This window comes from Chiroxiphia lanceolata, chromosome 2, assembly GCF_009829145.1.
Source record: "Chiroxiphia lanceolata isolate bChiLan1 chromosome 2, bChiLan1.pri, whole genome shotgun sequence".
In the NCBI taxonomy this organism is placed as follows: domain Eukaryota; kingdom Metazoa; phylum Chordata; class Aves; order Passeriformes; family Pipridae; genus Chiroxiphia; species Chiroxiphia lanceolata.
The window spans coordinates 92,225,991-92,243,276 of NC_045638.1; the positions used below are offsets into that span (position 1 = coordinate 92,225,991).

Sequence of the window (17,286 nt, forward strand, 5' to 3'; positions counted from 1 at the left end):
CTCCAGTTTGCTCATGTGTCCTGTCCCACTAACCACGAAGAAAAGAGTTTTAAAGAAAGGGGCAGTTATTAGCAAAAGAAAATAGGGATTTCTGGGTTTAGTTATTAATGGATAGTGTATTCATTCTTTCTTGAATGTGAGTGTACAGAACTAATATACAGGAAAGATGTGACTATATCCTCCTTTCAGTGCTGAAAAGGACTTCGCTTTTCTTCCCCAGTTCTTGCTCTTCATTTCCTCTTTTAAGGTTTAGCAGATGCAGTACTTTCCTCTCTCCACTGGGCTTTCTTCTCCAAGTTTATGTTTGTAAGAGTTTCATGTCTTTTTACAGCCTACAATGTAATAAGATCATCAGTTATCACCTGAAGGACCACAGAATTGAAACTTGAATTGATAGCTTACAAAATATCTGGCCTATCCTTACCAAGGCACATTTCTGTCAGCAGTAATGCCAGGAAGCAAGAGGGGTAAAATAAAATATCCAGAAACTATTTTGGCTGAAAGTAATTACTTCTCTGGGAATAAATTAAAGCCTTTTGTTAAGGCACTAGAAGATACATTCTGTGGTTCTGGTCAGTATTTAATACTAATCTCCAATCTTCACAAGTCAGAAGTACTAGAAACAAAAGTTAAACAGAATCACAGAATCTTCTGAAATGGAAGGGATCCCCAAGGACCATCAAGTCCAGCTCTTTAGTGAATGGCTGGCCCATCCAGGGATGGAACCTGTGACCTTGGCGTTATTAGCACCATGCTCTAACCAACTGAACTCATCTCAGGAAACATAAATAGTTTCAGAGTCTTTGAAAACAAAGTTTCCAAAGTAGCTGTCCTCACTTCCTGGTGTTTGCATTCATATTACTCCAGTACAGAGGAAAATGTTCTGGGAATTGTCAGTGTTTGATCTCTTCTGCTAAAGCCAGGGAAAAATCTTTGCCCTGTTTAATTTAGAGTGCTGCATCCTTTTCATTTTCATAGACAATTGCAGACAGAAATGTCATTTGACATTCAGCAATTCACAGTACTGGGATTGAGACTGTCACAGTTTTAAGGTTTCTTTAGAACACTTAGCAGTCCATAGAAACAAGATCTGAACACTGTCATCAGAACTGCTTCAGAGAAAGGCAGCATACAAGGAAGGTTCTTCTGTGCATGCAGATGGTTTAAGCCCAGAGGTTTTTTTTCTTTTAAAGGAAGCACATGCAATCTTAACAGTGACATCACCCTTTTCCAATGGGAATTAGTCAATGAGGGTCACTTCTGGGGAACTAGGAGGACTTAAAATTTTTGTTCAGTGATAAAATGAAAAAACAAAGCCCCAAAGCAAGACAGTACTAAAAATCCATAGAGGAACCGAGAAGTTTATGTGAAGATTGATTTGCACTCATCAGCCAAAAATCTGTGCTTACCTGCTTCCCTCTAATCACCATGATGATGCATCCCACTACTGTCAAGGCAATCATTACATAGCTGAACTTCACACGCAGTGTGGTCTTTGCTGCTCTGACTGTTTCAATCCTCAAGAAATAAGAATAAAAGAACAGACTCATTATCAGAGACCCAAGTAAATCACTTGACTAATCGTTTAATTTCTCCTAGCATGCTAATGCCAATAGTACTTGGCTGTTTTCACAAAAAAACTTTTACAAGATGGGAAACACTGATCCCAGCTACCCTGGGACATACTTGGCCACAAAGACATTCCTCTCAAAGCTGGAAACAAACCCAGCTTTTTTATCTTTGGTTACTTCATTGTTAAGAGACATTGATGCCTTTGCAGACCACTTGACTGCAATGCAAATGAGGAAGGCTGCAGCATTTAACTATGTATGTTCATCATGGAAAGAACAGGAAAAAGAGAGGGTTTAGTAATGCAATGTTTTTCTTACTGTTAACTCCCTCTGTGCTCACTACCATCTTCCAATATCTGCAAAGCCAGGGAAAACTCCATACTATAACTTTGATGTATTTAGCATTGTAAAATGTGTGTTTTTCTCTCAATAACAGAAGGTAAAAACCATTTGTGAGCAAGAATAACATACAGTGTTTAACAGCTGGGATTTTCTTGGGCTGAGGGAAGCCATTTCTACTGCCTGAACTTCAGAATAGTTTTGTTTATGATACAGTCTATTTTCCAGCAAGGCATCTTCCTCTACTACAGGATTTGAGAGATGATACACTGGCTGCTGAGTACGGTACTCAGAAATTCTGAATAGGACTTGGTAAAAGACCAGTGGTTAGCACTTCCCTCCCAGTAAATAGTCTTCAAGTAATCTGTTTTTGTAAGAAACTAAGGAGGTGTGGAGGAACATAAGCTTTCCACCATCAGCTCTGGACAGAGGAACCCTTTACATCTTTTTTTTTTCCCCTCCCTAATTTCAGGGGGCTTACCTAGCCACACCAGTAGCTATACTACTCCTTTGGGAAACCTGTTGCCTAGTCTGCTGTTATCTTTAAAAACCAGAAGTCTTCCACAAGAAGAGTAGCGGTTATTAACACCTTCCAGCTGTACATGTGAAGAGTTAAAAGAAAAGACCATTTATTTTAAGTTGGGTTAAACTCTGAAGATCATTCTACCCAAATGACATACTGGTTACAACAAATTTGAAGTTTGTGTTAGAGCAAAGTGAGAAGGGCCAAGGAAGCGTTAATGCTTTTTGGATGCGCTTCCCACAATAACCAAAGACCTACAGCCTATATATTCTCCTTGCAGAATTTAGAGCAGGTGACTCCCTTCTCAAGGAGGTCTCATATTCTCACTGATCAAATTTGGCACATTATAAAGTTCCAGGAGACTTGGAAAGCATCAACAGTGCATGGTGAAAAGAATAAATACATCAAACTAGGTAATTATACACCCCAAAACTAACACGGGGAATGGATTTAATGGAACTGGGAAATTATTACTGTACACAAACATGAGTGAATATGGAATCTTTTACTACATTTTGACCCTTATACTTGGAAGAAAAAAAAGATACTTAAGGATCCACAATAGTTCAATGTGGTAAATGACATAGGACCTGAGAGCTGAAAAGAGTTTTGCTCTTGTTTTTGTCAGAGTATTGATTCGATTGCAAGATTTCTGATCATAGGGAACAAACACATCCATCTACAATGAAACTAATAGTTAATTTTAGCATCCGGGTTATTTGTTTCTGCTAATACTCTGCAATGAACGCCTTGAGTGCAAGCTGCAATTAAGCTGAAATGCACAGAAGTAGGATTAAAAAAAAAACCTTTGCTAATTAATTTTGGAAGTACCTTAGATGCGTTAAGAATATATGAGAGCAAAAGGTAGATATCTGAACACAATGTGCATTTTAAATCAAGTCGGTGGCTAAGATTAATATTTATTTAATAAATGAGTTACTTCTGATCACCACATTTTACAAGTTATATCACGAGCCCTTACAACCCACAATTAATCTCAGAACAGGAAAACAAGTTTTTCTGCTTTTATAGTTCTCAATTGTCTTCTCACATTTGGCTGAATTATTTGTCTAAATAAAAAGAATTCCCTATGCATTTGCACAAATGGTCAGCTTTTATCAGAATTTGGTTTGTCCTTTCAATAAACTACTGAAATCAATCACTGTTAACTTTGTTTTCTTAAAAACCCTCAAAAACGGGTGTTTGGTATGTGAAAATATATGAAGTGATAATAAGTTTTAATAATTTACACCTGTATGTATTTCAAATGTAAATTTAAGAAAAACAATTCAATACAAAATTGAAGAATTCCATTTTAACAAAATTTATTCACTGTGATACACTGAGATACATGGGTGGATTTCCAATTCCCATGCAGTGCATCCAAAAAACCAGAAAATATTTAGAGGGCAGCTACATTGTTTTCTTACTCAAGTAGTGCAAGATTTACTGTATCTTTTTAATTTAAATAAATACTTATATTTAAAAGCATTATGAGCATGTTTTAAAGGATAACTATACTACCACTAGGAGTGTTTTTTAAACTGATAGTTGCTGGTTGTTGATAAGTTTGATCTTCATTTTAGATATGCAAACCAGAACAACCAGTTTTATTTTCTACTTTTCACACAGGACAAAGCATTGACATTTGGACTCCACCAGCAACAGGAGAAATTTTGACTATATATATTTTGTTAGGGAGCCCTTCCCTCCACTGTTCCTTAGTTTAAATTCCAAGACTAAAGAAAGTAGGCCCATGCCCTCTAGATATTCATTAATAAATATTTTATATAAGATTCAGTTATTTTATAGTATATCATGAAAGTTTTCCACAAGGGGAGGCTGACATATAAAGAAAAAAGCTCACACTAATGTTTGAAAAAAGCGTTTTAATTGTCAGACAAGAGCGAAAAATTGACTGATCTGTGATGTTTTTCTAATGAAACAACTGATAAATGCTGGTCATCCCTTTGCACAACAAATCAAGAGGGATGTATTAGCTCAGCAGAACAGAATTGCTTAGGTCATCTCATCTACAAGATGTTACACCAGACACAGCAGTGTAAGATTTTTCAGCTGTGCAAACCCATTCCATTTAAGAAGAGTCATTCTGGAGTTGCATTCAAGTAACTTATTCCAGCACAGACAAAGTCTCTTTTACAGCTTCAAAACTGACACTTACGAGACAGTCTCTGGTATGTCCTCTGGTTTCTTGAAATGGCCTGCCCACAACAAAAATCTTTTCTCCCAGTCTGTAGGCTTGTATCCAGGCACCCTCAAAGGAGACTGACCTAAAAAAACCCCCAAACAAAACAAAAACAAAAAAATACCACCAAAAACAATGGTCAGGGAAGCTGGATTGCCAGAGCTGTAACAAAACCAATTAGGGTGAGCAATGCAGAATTTTAAATATGACTGCTAGAGTTGGTTAGAGAACAAGAATTGTATCACAGATTAACAAACGTGGAAATATGCATTAAACTGAGGCCACGTAAAGAAAGCTAAATCTATCCCAAGACTTCTGTATTAGCATGTCTAAATTTGCAGAAGCTGCTCCGGCATCTAAACTTCCTAAAGTGCTGCGATATTATAGTTTTTCTATTACATTTGAATTAGTTTAAAAAAAAAAGAAAATTAAATGGAACAGCTACAGAAAAGCCATTGTGCTGCACTGTCTGATCACAGACTGTTAACCTTTTCAGGCAGTGAAAGATTTTATCTTATTGGAGGTACAGATAACAGATAACCATAGGACAAGATCAGACCCTTAATTTTCAGCTCAGTCTTTCAAACACCATATATTAAATATTCATAATGCAATAGAGGAAAGCTTTCATACATAAAATACCATTAAAATCTAGCAAAGGGCAAAGATAGACAGCTTTTTCCCTTTTTTTTTTTTTCCCCTTTTAAACAATGGGAGGTATCCTGTATGGATTTGTGCTCCCTCGTGGATTTATGAATTATCTAGGTAGTGGGGTGGACACACAGTTTGCTGACAATGCCAGGTTATTAAAAAACATGAGGGCTGACCCCAAAGAGCCACAGGGCTTCAGAATCCTGAGTCAGTGAGATGGCCCGTGAGTGAAAGCCCTTGTATATAAACAGGAAGCAATTCCAGTTCACATACAAATGACAGACTCTAACCTAACTTATTAATTATTACCTGAGCCTGAGGAGTAAGTCCTTGAGGTTTAATAGTGGTTTTGGCAAGATGTTCAGTAATAGAAAGGAAAACAGCATAACTAGCAATGATTAAGAACACAGGCAAACACAACAGCATTACTGTGCCATTGTATAAAACTGCAACTCCAGCATTTTGGAAAGCATGTGAAATACTGATCCCTCATCTCAGAGGGAGCTGAAATAGAACAGGCACAGGGAAAACTGGTAAGGACAACCACAGGTATGGAATGGCCACCATGTAAGGAACGCTGTCACAGACTGAGACCCTTTGGCCTGGAAAACCAGTAATTGAAGCTCTCCTCAGAACAAAAGAGCATTGTAAATGACATTGGGAGCGTGGGTTACAATAAACAGGCCCTGTTTTGGAAGGGGTACTGAATAAAGGAAAATCAGATTATAAAAAAGTACACCTCAGGTTAAAAAGCAATACAAGACAGTACTTGTTTTTCTCACAACATGGTTAAGCTGAGGAATTCCTTCTTGGAGAATGTGGATGCTAAAAATAGATCCAGCTTCAAGAAACTGGGCGAGTTTATGAAGAAAAAAAAAATCCAGTGAGGACCATGAAACACAAAGATGCCACCTCTGGGACAGTATAGAGGAGGAACACTATGTTTGCTGTAGGTCACATTCCCATTAGCCTTCACAAAAATGTAAGGGATCTCCTTTACCAGGCACTAGTGGAAACATCATACTTTAAAGGAGACCTCTTGTCTTACCCAGTACAGCTGTGTTATGTTTTTAAAACAGAAGCATGCCAAATGCTTCACATCTGAGTGCTCCTTTTATCCTGCATCAGTGGGCCAAAAGGGAACCTGTTATACAGGAAGTCTGGTTAGAGCACCATATCTGTCCCATATATAGTGAAAAAATGTTTCTGAGCTTTCCCTGACCAGCTCCACCCTTAAACATGAATCGAGGCAACGATTCAGACTCTCTTCTGCAGGGCATGTTCAATTTTGGGAACAGCTGGAGCTGGTTGCACTCTGAAAAACTGCAAAAGTATTTTAGCTCATACAATGTTCCTAAACATTAATAGTTTACACTGAGGCTGAACAGCCATTTCCAGAGCACAGCCGAAGAGCCTCAATGTAGGAATGCACACCAGATAAGACACTAGTGACCTGCTACAAAGTGAAAGCTGTGTTATCGTCACAAGCAGAAATATTGACCCCTGGCTTTGTTAGAAAACAGGACTTTACTGTTAAATTTAATGCTCAATTTTCCTGTCTACAGATCAAAACTCACTCTCACAAAATCAGGGACATTAGCATCTATGTCAGCCAAATTCCTGTTCAGATGACTGCAGCATGGATATCCAAGTATTTAGTGGCATAAAACATAGCAAGATCTTATCAAAACCTCTTACTCTTTGACTGAAGTTTACTTCCTTCCTGGGGTTTAATGCAAAGCCTTCTGCTTATCTTCAGATCCACTCCTTCAGTCATCCTTAGAATTGAGGGAATATTTCTTCCCAGCAGTTTAACAGCCCTATCTGGAAGAGAAAACAGAGGAAGCAGAGGTCAAATTTAACTCAGAGCTAGTAGAATACTAGCTTTTCAATGGAAACGTTTGGGGTTTTTTTTAAACACAAGAGAAAAAAGAAAGAAAAACAATAAGTACAAATGTAATACAAGGCAAGAAGTACCAGATTTAGTTGTAATACTCTATGAAATTAAAACTTGTCTATAAGCTATGCCTTAAGCTTGTCCATTAACTTTGATTAGAAAAATGAGAATGCAATTAACATAATTTAAAAAAAAAAGGAATACAAGATTACAGCCTACAAGCAATTTCTAAAACACAATGCATATCACAATTTCCAGGAACTCATCTATTCGTAGGCTTCAGGTACACTCTGGATGGTGCTATTTCTGGGACTGCACACCAGCATTCTACCAATCCTGTCATGTCCCAAAAGCAATGCCAGAGTCAAGGAAAAAGACGAAAAAGCGGAATCTTGCTGTACAGAGAGATTAACTACTTTCTAATACATTAGAAGACGTCAGGGTACCTCTTATACAAGAACAGACTTTCTAGAAGGAGCTTCTAATTCATCAACATAATTTAAAAAATCTGGGAAAAAAACCCAAACCAACACTGAAAGGCAAAAAGGGCACTTTTAAACAAAAATAAAATGAGGAGTTTTTTTTTCCTCCTTTATGCCGTCTGAAAGTGTCTCTCCTAAGAGAAACCGCTTTGGAGGCAATAATGCGTTCCCGCTCTGAAAAAATAAAATCATTTACATTTACAGGCGACCGCCCCTAACGGAACCAGACCCCTTTCAAGGTCTTCAGAGAAGGAAAATAAGAGGCACAACTCCATTCCTGACGCTGTATTTAACGCCAGCCCATCAGACGAGGCCGCTCACGCCTCGCTTCGCCAACGCAGCGCCCGCCCCGCTCCGCGCTCCCACCGCGCCGGGCCGGGCTCCGGCTCCGCGGGGTCCCGGGGCAGGGGGCGAGCCGGCGGCAGCCCCCGCCCGGTAGCTGGTGCTCGGTCCCGGGGCAGTCCCTCACTCACCGGCGCGGCCCCACATGGCGCTGCCTCGGCCCTGCTCGGCGCCCCTCAATGTCACCGCCGGGCCCCGCCCCGGACCCGCGATTGGAGGGGAACGCGCCGCGGAGCGCCCGGGGCCGCCGGCACCGCCTCTGCTGGGGCGGCCGGAGCTGTGCCCGCAGCTGCGAGCGGAGAAGGGGTCGCGGGGCCACCGCCGGTGGAGATGCCCGGCCGGGGGCCGCTGCGCCAGGGGCCGCGCTCCGGCGAGTCCCGCCCCGCTCCGCCCCACGCGTCATCCCGGCTCCCCGCCGGATTGGGCGCCGCCGCGCCCTCGGCCGATCCAGGATGGCGGCGCCCAGCGGAGCCGCGGGCTGCGAGGACTTCGCCGAGTTCCAGGTAACCCGCGCCGGGACGGAGCGGGCGCTCCCGCCGCCCCCGCCGCGCCCTCCCCGCGCCGCCGCCCCGCGCGCTCCCGCCGCCTCCCGCCGCCGGCCCCGGGGCGGCGCGCGCCCCGTGCGCGGGGCGGCGAGGTCACCCCATCCCCGCGGCCGCCGGGATGCGGGGCAGGGTCCGGCCTTCCCTCAGCCCGCTGCCCTCGCCCCTCCGGCAGGGAGCGGGGCAGGGGATCCCCCCGCGCTGGGGCCCCTTCCCGGGACGGAGCGCTCGCGGCTCGGGAGCCTCCGCGGGCTGCGGGAACTCCGGGGGCGCCTTCGTGTCGTTTAAGTGAGCGTGAAGTACCACGTGTCTTCAGCGGTGCGAACATGGCCCGGGGCGGTGGGGACCGGTCTGTTTCTAGAACAAAGAATCACAAAATATGCCGAGTTGGAAGGGACCCATCAGGATCATCGAGTCCAACTCCTGGTCCTGCGCACAGAACACCCCAAGAGTCACACCATGTGCCTGAGAGCATTGTCCAAACACTTCTTGAACTCTGTCAGACTTGGTGTTGTGAGGACTTCCTGGGGAGCCTGTTCCAGTGCCTGACCACCCTCTGGGTGAAGAACCTTTTCCTGATATCCAACCTAAACTTCTCCCGACTCAGCTTCACGTCCCCCAAAATAGTGGGAGTTTTTATTTGAAGTTTGCAGTTTCAGTTCAGGTCGTGCCCAGATTCCTGCCTGGAAGTGGAGATGGGGACTTGGGCTGGAGGGCTCTGCTCTCCAGCCTGTCCATACTGCTGGCAGGGCCGGGGGGCTTTAGGGGGCATCAGTTACTCACCCCATCTCTGGCCTTTGCTGCCAAGGAAGCTCAGTGCTTTACAGCACATACCCCTGCATGCGGGAATTGTTCCTTTGGTGCGTTTTTAACTCTTTGTAATCAATCCTACTTAGTTTTCTATTAAAAACCTTAATTACGTAATTTTTTTTTTGTAGTAAGCTTTTCTCGGAGATAGAACCAAGTATCAAGCTATATATATTTTTTTTTTTTAATACAGGAGCTGCTCAGGGTGATGAGGACGATCGATGATAGAATTGTCCATGAATTAAACACTACAATTCCAACAGCTTCCTTTGTGGGGAAAGTTGATCCTAGCCAGACGTGTAAAGAGCTGTATGAGTCTGTGAGTGAGCACACCTTTGACCTTCAGGACACTTCCTTGCTGTTTTGTCATGTTCAGGGCCCAGTGTCTAAGGAAAACACTGCCTTGATATATCGTGCTTTGTGTATTCATAACTGGCCCCTCAGCTTCTCTGCACATCTAAACCACATGCATGTAACAGCTGCTTCAGTTTAAAACCACGCTTTGTTCTGCAGAGCTGATCTTTTGGGGAGCACTTCGGGCTTCAGCAGATGGCATTAGCCCAGTCCATTTTTTTCTTTTAAAAAGGATGCTAGCATGTTTTTCCTGCTGTTCTGCAAGACTCCTTATGTATACCTTTGACTTTTGATCAAGTTGGTAGCTGCTGCTCAAAGTGGTGTTGCTTCCAACATGTGTATTCTGGAGTCAAAGGGATTTCTGTAGGTACAACAATACTGACTTCAGAAAGTTTCTCTTTTAACTTGTACCTCAGAGTTTTTTGTTCTCTGTTGAGTTGTTGTGACCTTCTTTCTCTTCCCACTTAGTTGATGAATGCTCACACCAATAGAGAAAGAATCATCAAAAACTGCATCGCTCAGACTTCCAGTGTAGTGAAAACTCTCAGAGAAGAGAGGGAAAAGGCCCAGGATGATGTAGCATTATTAAAGCAACTCAGGAAAGAGCAGACAAAGGTGAGTGGTGGAGCTTTTTAGAGATCTCTTATAGAGGAAGAAGAGGGTATCTTTCCCAAGTGGAAAGAGAGAAAGAAGTAATGGAGAGAACCTGAAGTGGATCCTGACTCAGGCAATCTTTTCTGGGGTTCTTGTTGACTGGATTTGTGAGAACCATTTTCCCTGTCTGTCAAGACAGAGCTTCTTTTATCGTGCAAGTGAAGCTTTTTCTGAGGTTATGTTACACAAATGCCATAGAAAAACACTTGCACTTCCCCCAAATGCCATAGAAAAACACTTGCACTTCCCCATGGTGGACTCCAACCTTCACTGACTGACACCACTGAGGTACAACTTACTTTTCCTGTCCTCTACAAGGAGCTACCAGGCAACCTTGAATTCCACTTAACCATCTTTTTTTCTATTTAATATTTTTTTGGACTAATATTTTGAGTACCTCGTGGTGGTGCGAGAAAGACCTCTGGGTTTGCATAAGAAATTCTAATGAGCAAATGCCCCCTCAGCCTTCTGGCCTCTGAGTGGAAAGTGTGCTTCACCAGAGGTGAACAGAGGTGATTGAGATGGAGTATCAGTAGTGAAGAAAGGAACCCTGCTGGGTTCCTTTGGTAAGGGAAAGGATACAGGAAAAACTGTGTGGCAGGCGAGTGGTTTTATTCTTAAAACCTCACTTAAACTGCTAACGAGCATCCATATTAGTTTGGGTAAAACCAGAATGGTAGCTTAGTATTTTCTACAGATTTTGTTTGCAGAGCCAATTCTTTAAATTGTTTAGTTACTGAGCCCAGAACTTCTCACTGAAACCACTAGGAGGATCATAGTGATAATGTTTAATGATTAGAGGTGATTTTAAATGTTAAAAGCAGTCCATGATTTGGAAACCTCTCAGAAATTTTTTGACGAGATTACCTCAAATTTGCACTTGGACTTTATGAGGTGTAATCCCCCTGCTTTGTTTGGTTTTTTGTTTTCCGTAAGAGTTGTGGTTTTTTCTACGACTCAGAAAAGCTGTGTGACAGAACACATCCTGGTTTTAAGGGTATACATTTCAAATGTGTATTCACTCAATTGCAATACAGATCTCTTTTCTCTCTTTATATGTGTTTCTGTCATCCTGCTCGTGGTACAAATTAGTGGACCCATTACTTCTGGGTCATTGAATGAGAAAACTTGGAGTAGTAGTTTCTCTGAACTGCAGAAGATACTCTGAGTGTTTATATTATGGAATTATTGTGGTCATCTAGTCACTGTGGATGCTGGATTGTTATTTCAAACAGTTTGAAGTCTTGTTGAGTAGGTGAAAGTCCACCCAACAACTCTAGTTGCTCTGTGTGCCTGAAGATCTTACTTGGAAGGTTTTTGATGGGACTTCTGTCTTGGCTTGCACCTATTCATCAAGACTCTAGTTGGAACTATATATTGAAAATGGATCAACTCTGATCTTCAGTCTATTGTGTTAAAGACTCCCACCAAAATATATCCTAGATGTGGTCAAAAATGACAGATGGTTCTTATATCTCCTGCTATCACTTCAGGACCAAATTACTGCAGATCACCTGAACACAATAGATCCAATAGATACAAGACCCCAAAGAGATTCTTATGTTTCTCGTGGGTTGAGTGAGTGCTCACAAACTGCGTATTGTGGTAGTTCTTGCTGGAGCTTTTGTATCTGTGCACACCTGATTTGTCCTGCTGTGATGATATAAAATAAAAATTGGTTCAGATCACACAAACATATGTGATCAGACTGCAAACCCTTATTGGTCAGTGCACAGAATAGACGGCAAAGGAAGTAGAGAGGGTCTCTTTATGATCTTAATTTTGAATCCAGAATCTGAGGTTTGTGTTCAGGTTTGCTACCAGGTCCCTATATGACTCTAATAGTACAAGAATGACAACTCAAGACTGCAGAGCTAACCCCAGCCCTGGCATTCACTGTGCTGAATGCTTCAATTAGGTGCAGTTATTTATGTCTGAGAAGCCATTAATGTTAATCAGTTAATTGCTAGCAAATCTTGACAGGCAATTTTTAAGACTAGAGCATTAGTAATCAGGAGCTGCTTCTGCTAGGCTTGCATTTTGAGTCTGCCTTCACCGTGTCCTTGCAGACTTCCCTCTGCCCTGAGCATTGGCTGAATGGAAGGGCCAGGCTCTCAAGATGATTACACCTTCTGGGGGATGTGGAATGCGCACCTGGTTCTGGGATTGTGAGCTAGAAAGTTGCAATGGTAGTAAATACTGAAGGCTGCAGGGAGGCCCATTTGACAATAATCTCTTTTTCGGTTACTTTTTACAGTTGAAATTGATGCAGTCGGAGCTCAATGTTGAAGAAGTGGTAAACGACAGAAGCTGGAAGGTACTCAATCACTTAATCGTGATGATGTTCTGTCCCAACAGACAGTCCTGCACTGGAAACGTGGGATTGGTACCTTATGAAGCAAGTTAATTAGAAATATATGAGGGCAGTGCTGGGGTAAATGTTTCAAGTCAGTCATTTCCCCAGTTCCTCAGTTCCCAGAGACCTAAACTTTAAAGTTGCACTACAAGGAAAAGAAAAGTGTTTGATTTAGTGGGAAGAAGAGGACTGTGGATTATTCCCTGTGTCTCTTTCTCCGCCTTGCCCAGTGGCTAAGGACTTTGTAGACTTTTCTGTGGTGGCCTATCTGAAAAGCTTTCCAAGGCCTCTAACAGTGCCAGAGAAATGGGTCTTTCAAATTTGTCTGTCCAGTGCTGAGCCAGGGGAGGGTGTGGCTGTGGAATTTGAACCTTTTTGTAGTCGAATTTCTTCAGGCCTGAACTGACACTCCGTGGTGCAAAGGGCAGCCTTGCCGTTACTCTCCCGTGTCAGTAGAGGGTGCAGATCACCCTCTGGTTTGATGGCCCTAAAGTCTGTCTCGTTATAGAGTGATCTTAGCACTTAAGCTTAAATTCTGAGGTGGCTGTATTGTGTCACTGCAGCGTTTCACATCTAGCATCCTTCTTTGGTTTGTTGTAGCTTTTCTGAGCTTTCAATACTGCAGAGAGAATTTCTTTCCCTCTCTAAATCCAAAAAGGATTTTTGCAAATAGCTAGTACTAGCTGCACCTCCATTTTCAATCTCTACTTCATGATTTTAGTTCCCTAGATTGCATCGTTGTAAAAGCGATACAGCTTTGTCTTGTGTGTTCTTCAGCCCATCTGTGGGCTGATGAGATGAGCATTTACACAGTTTCCATGTATGCTTTGCTATCAGTGCTACCTCTGTACTGTCCCAAAAAGCTAAGCATGCCCTTAAGTTTAATTAATTTTAAACCAGCTCAGATCTGACTAAGCAATGGCAGAGCCTTAACAACACACTGCAGGTCCCCAGTGGCAAATATTTTATGGCAACTCTGCTATAGGGTAACAGCCCCTGCCCTCATCTTCATTATGAAGCACTGAGTTGATACCAAATTTAATACTGGTCCCAGTGTTTTCTTGTAGCTGCCCTAAGGTTTTTCTAGTGACAGAACTGTCTAATTTTTCCAGAAGATGGAGAGTTTATAAATAGTAAGGTATGAACGGTGCAGGGGTATTTTAGCCTGCTAGTGTATTCCTCAACAAGTGTTAAACAGTGAGGCTTGAGGAGATAACTATTTCTAGATTTTATCTCCAGCTCTGCTATCATGCTCTGAATGTACACTTAATTGTCTTATTAAGCTGCCTGTGAAAATACATCACTGAAGGAATTAGAACCATTTACAGTTGTGGGTAAAATGCAGTTTGTTACATGGAAGTGGTTATTGGTTTGCAGGCTGGTGTTTTACTGTTGCAGACTTCTAGTTGGGAAATACACTCACGTATTTCCCTTAACCCTAACCAACTGTAAACTGATTGGAAAAATCTGATTAGGAAACAGTTAATTTCAAACACTCTGGCTAGCTGTACCAGTAGTGGCATACAGAAAGATGCTGCTTTATAGAAATGCACGCAGTGGAATTTGGATGATGCCAGACAAGGCATTGACTTTCAAAACAAACCACTTGCATTAGTCTCTGTACAGCACCTCGACACTGGAGTTTTATCATTGGAGTATTTTATACTAATATGTAAAAGCCAGCAAAATCAAACTTCTGCATAGCAACATTAATGTTAAGGTTTCTCAGGCACTGTTTTTCCTGTCTGAAAAATGAGAATAGCACTTCACAGGTAGACCAATGGAGTTAAAGGGACCCGAATAACACACTTGAGTCAATGATCCTGAAAGTAAGAGACAGTGTTAGTAAGATTATAGTATTGATCTTCCTTCTGTGGGTTGTGGAGTTAACTGTTAAAGATGCTTTAAAAAGTTTATATGATAGCAAGCAAGCCAGTGTGGGTTTTGATGCAAGAGACCCTTGCAGTGCTTTTGAGCGTATTTCCAGTATCCTTTTAGACTTATATGCCATTTAAATGTCTTTAATAGACAATGGACAAAAGTGGTGCAATTTGTTTAATATTAAAATGCTTCTGAATTGAAACCCTCTGTTACTCTTAATTTTTACAGTTTTCTCCTATCCCTGATCTGATCTCAAACATTTACATAGTCTTAACTCTGCCAGAGATGTCCATTGCATGTGGTAACATAATGGTAACATAATTTGCATATGAGTGAAAGAAACTATATCACAACTTCTGTTTTCTACAATATGAAGCAGTTTCTAATGCAAGTCTGTTTTATAAAATAAATTAAATGTGAAAGTAAGTTGAAAATTAATCAAAAATTGTTGAGAATCAATGCTGTAACTAATGTGTGCTCCAAACTTTTGCTCAAGGTGGGTTTTGAACTCTGAATAAGGAGATCAGCTATAGAAGTAGAAGGTTCTAGGAAGAAACAGCTTGAAATAACATATTTATATAAAGTAATGCATGACTTCCCCAAAATTACAAGATCACTCACTTTGTAAAGCCAATGGGAGAGTTCACCAAACTTGATATCCTGATGATCACGGGCATTTGGGTCTGCCAAGTCCCTGGACAGCTTGGCATAATGCACTCTTGTGGGAGTGCTGGTGGGGCACCCAACAGCTGCCAGTACCTCGGCTTGCTGCTGGGTGGTGCTCGTATCACTTTCGAGGCATATGCAGGACCAAGTTTGGAGGCCAGTCACTACATAACTGACTGGCTTGTGAGAACCTCTGCAACTTTGGTGGGAGCCTGCATGTTGTGCTTTTGATTCAGACTACCTTCCTTTAAATAGTCCTGTTCATTGGCCTTCCTTAGGGCAGGCAGTCTGCTTGACAAGGCCTGCAGCAGGTCAAGCTAAATATACAGGATCATCAGGATCCGGTTCTATGTGCTAAATTTTACCCAGAGAAGGTGCCAGAAGTGAGTGAGGCAAGAGTGCTGTGCCCTTTGCATGGGAGTGCTGGCAGCACTGGCACCTGCTGGCAGATAACTGAGTGTCACCATGGCTTCCAGGAGCCCTGGCCCCTCTTAGTTGTCATGACAATGTAAAATATGTTTGCTCAGGAAAGAGAGGAAAACAGCATCCACGTTTGAATGTCAGAGTGAACTTAATGGAACGCAACCATTCAGGAGCCTTCCAGTGATTCTATTGCTCCCTTTTAAAAACAAAAAGTCAGCGGCGTCTTGGATGGTAACAGACTACCAGGATTAAGAGTCTGCCTTGTCTGAGGGTGAACACTTAGTGCTGTGCAGTCCCCAGCATCAGGCTACAAACTTTGCATTCACTAAAGCCAGGAGAGAAGGTGAATGGAGACAGATGCCTTGGTAAGTGCCATTTATTGGTACATGAGTACTGGGCAGTCTGAGATGTGTGCTATGTGAAGAGGTCACTGCCTGAACTAGCTGTGTAGTTTTTCTGATCTCCTGGATGAGGGCTGATTTGCTTTTGCTCTTCTGTTTTGGTGTCTCAGGTATTTAATGAGCGGTGCCGAATTCACTACAAGCCTCCGAAGAGTCAATGATTTGGGATATTTTTCATCAAGGTGGTCCATAACTGTGAGAGCCAAACTGGAAAGAGACCTTGGGTGAGCTGTATTGGGACCCTCCAGAACCAGTAGAACCCAGTCTTGTTTTGTTTTGGACCTACTTAGCTGACATCTCAAGGCTGAAGTGATTCTCCTGTAATTGAGAGAAAACAATTCATCTTTTGTACCAAATATGTGAACAAATGAGTTTTATAGTATTAAAATAATTTTCAAATGGAATGCAAAACTGGCATCTTTCTTGAACTTCTACAACTTCAGCAGTCCCAGAGGGGAAGAAACAGTAAAAGGCCTCTCTGAGCGGGGAGGACAAGGCTCTCCCTGACCTGGTGCCTGCTAAACTATCAAGTGAGCGTGGTATGTTTGTGCAGAAAATCTGCTAAAGTCTGCAAGGAAATAAAAATTGCAGAATAATCAGTATGTGTAGTAGGTTCAGCATCCCTGAAAGTAAGAAACTGCCAGCATTGTTCCAAACTGCTGAACAGGAGCAACATTGGCTCAGAGCTGCGTGTGAATACAGGTTTGCCATTGTTCCTGCAATGCTGACAGGCAACATCTGTTGCATACTGTCCTTTAGTTTGTGTTACCAAGTTCTGAATTTTTCCTTTGTATAGGGAATGAGGTGTTGATTAAAACCACTTTGAGTTGGAGATGAAGCTATGTCTCCTTTGGGAATGCGACAGTTAACAGTCCAGTGATTATTTTTTGTCCCACCTTCTGAACCTTTAAAATTAATTCTACAAGTGAATTGCTTTTGAGCTGAGAAAAGACTTGTGCATAGCTGACCTTGTTGATTCTGGCCATAGTGTTGTGTTAGGAAGCTTTAATGCAATACCCCTGCAGTAATAGACAGATAAGTATGAGGAAAACTGAATTAATAGTAATTATACCTTTATTTTTTACTAACTCAAGCTGTCAGTCAAATTACAAGGTCTGCATGGTTGCCAGCTAGTTTTATTTCTCAGTCATATATCTTCAATATATCTTTAATAACCACTGTATTTAAACA

The 17,286-nt window shown here is 42.0% G+C and overlaps 2 protein-coding genes across 2 annotated transcripts; one reads left to right on the forward strand and one right to left on the reverse strand.

The window, feature by feature from the left end:
* Window positions 1-82: 82 nt before the first annotated feature.
* Window positions 83-8,353, reverse strand: FAM162A (family with sequence similarity 162 member A). Its single transcript, XM_032679443.1, has 5 exons — window positions 8,143-8,353; window positions 6,989-7,114; window positions 4,616-4,724; window positions 1,410-1,518; window positions 83-332 (listed from the first exon to the last, which is right to left on the reverse strand). Exons 1-5 carry the CDS (start codon window positions 8,156-8,158, stop codon window positions 243-245), a joined length of 450 nt encoding a protein of 149 aa, XP_032535334.1. The 5' UTR covers window positions 8,159-8,353; the 3' UTR covers window positions 83-242.
* Window positions 8,312-16,499, forward strand: CCDC58 (coiled-coil domain containing 58). The gene is made up of 5 exons (XM_032679441.1): window positions 8,312-8,514; window positions 9,554-9,679; window positions 10,183-10,329; window positions 12,626-12,685; window positions 16,206-16,499. Exons 1-5 carry the CDS (start codon window positions 8,464-8,466, stop codon window positions 16,254-16,256), a joined length of 435 nt encoding a protein of 144 aa, XP_032535332.1. The 5' UTR covers window positions 8,312-8,463; the 3' UTR covers window positions 16,257-16,499.
* The last annotated feature ends 787 nt before the right edge of the window (window positions 16,500-17,286 follow it).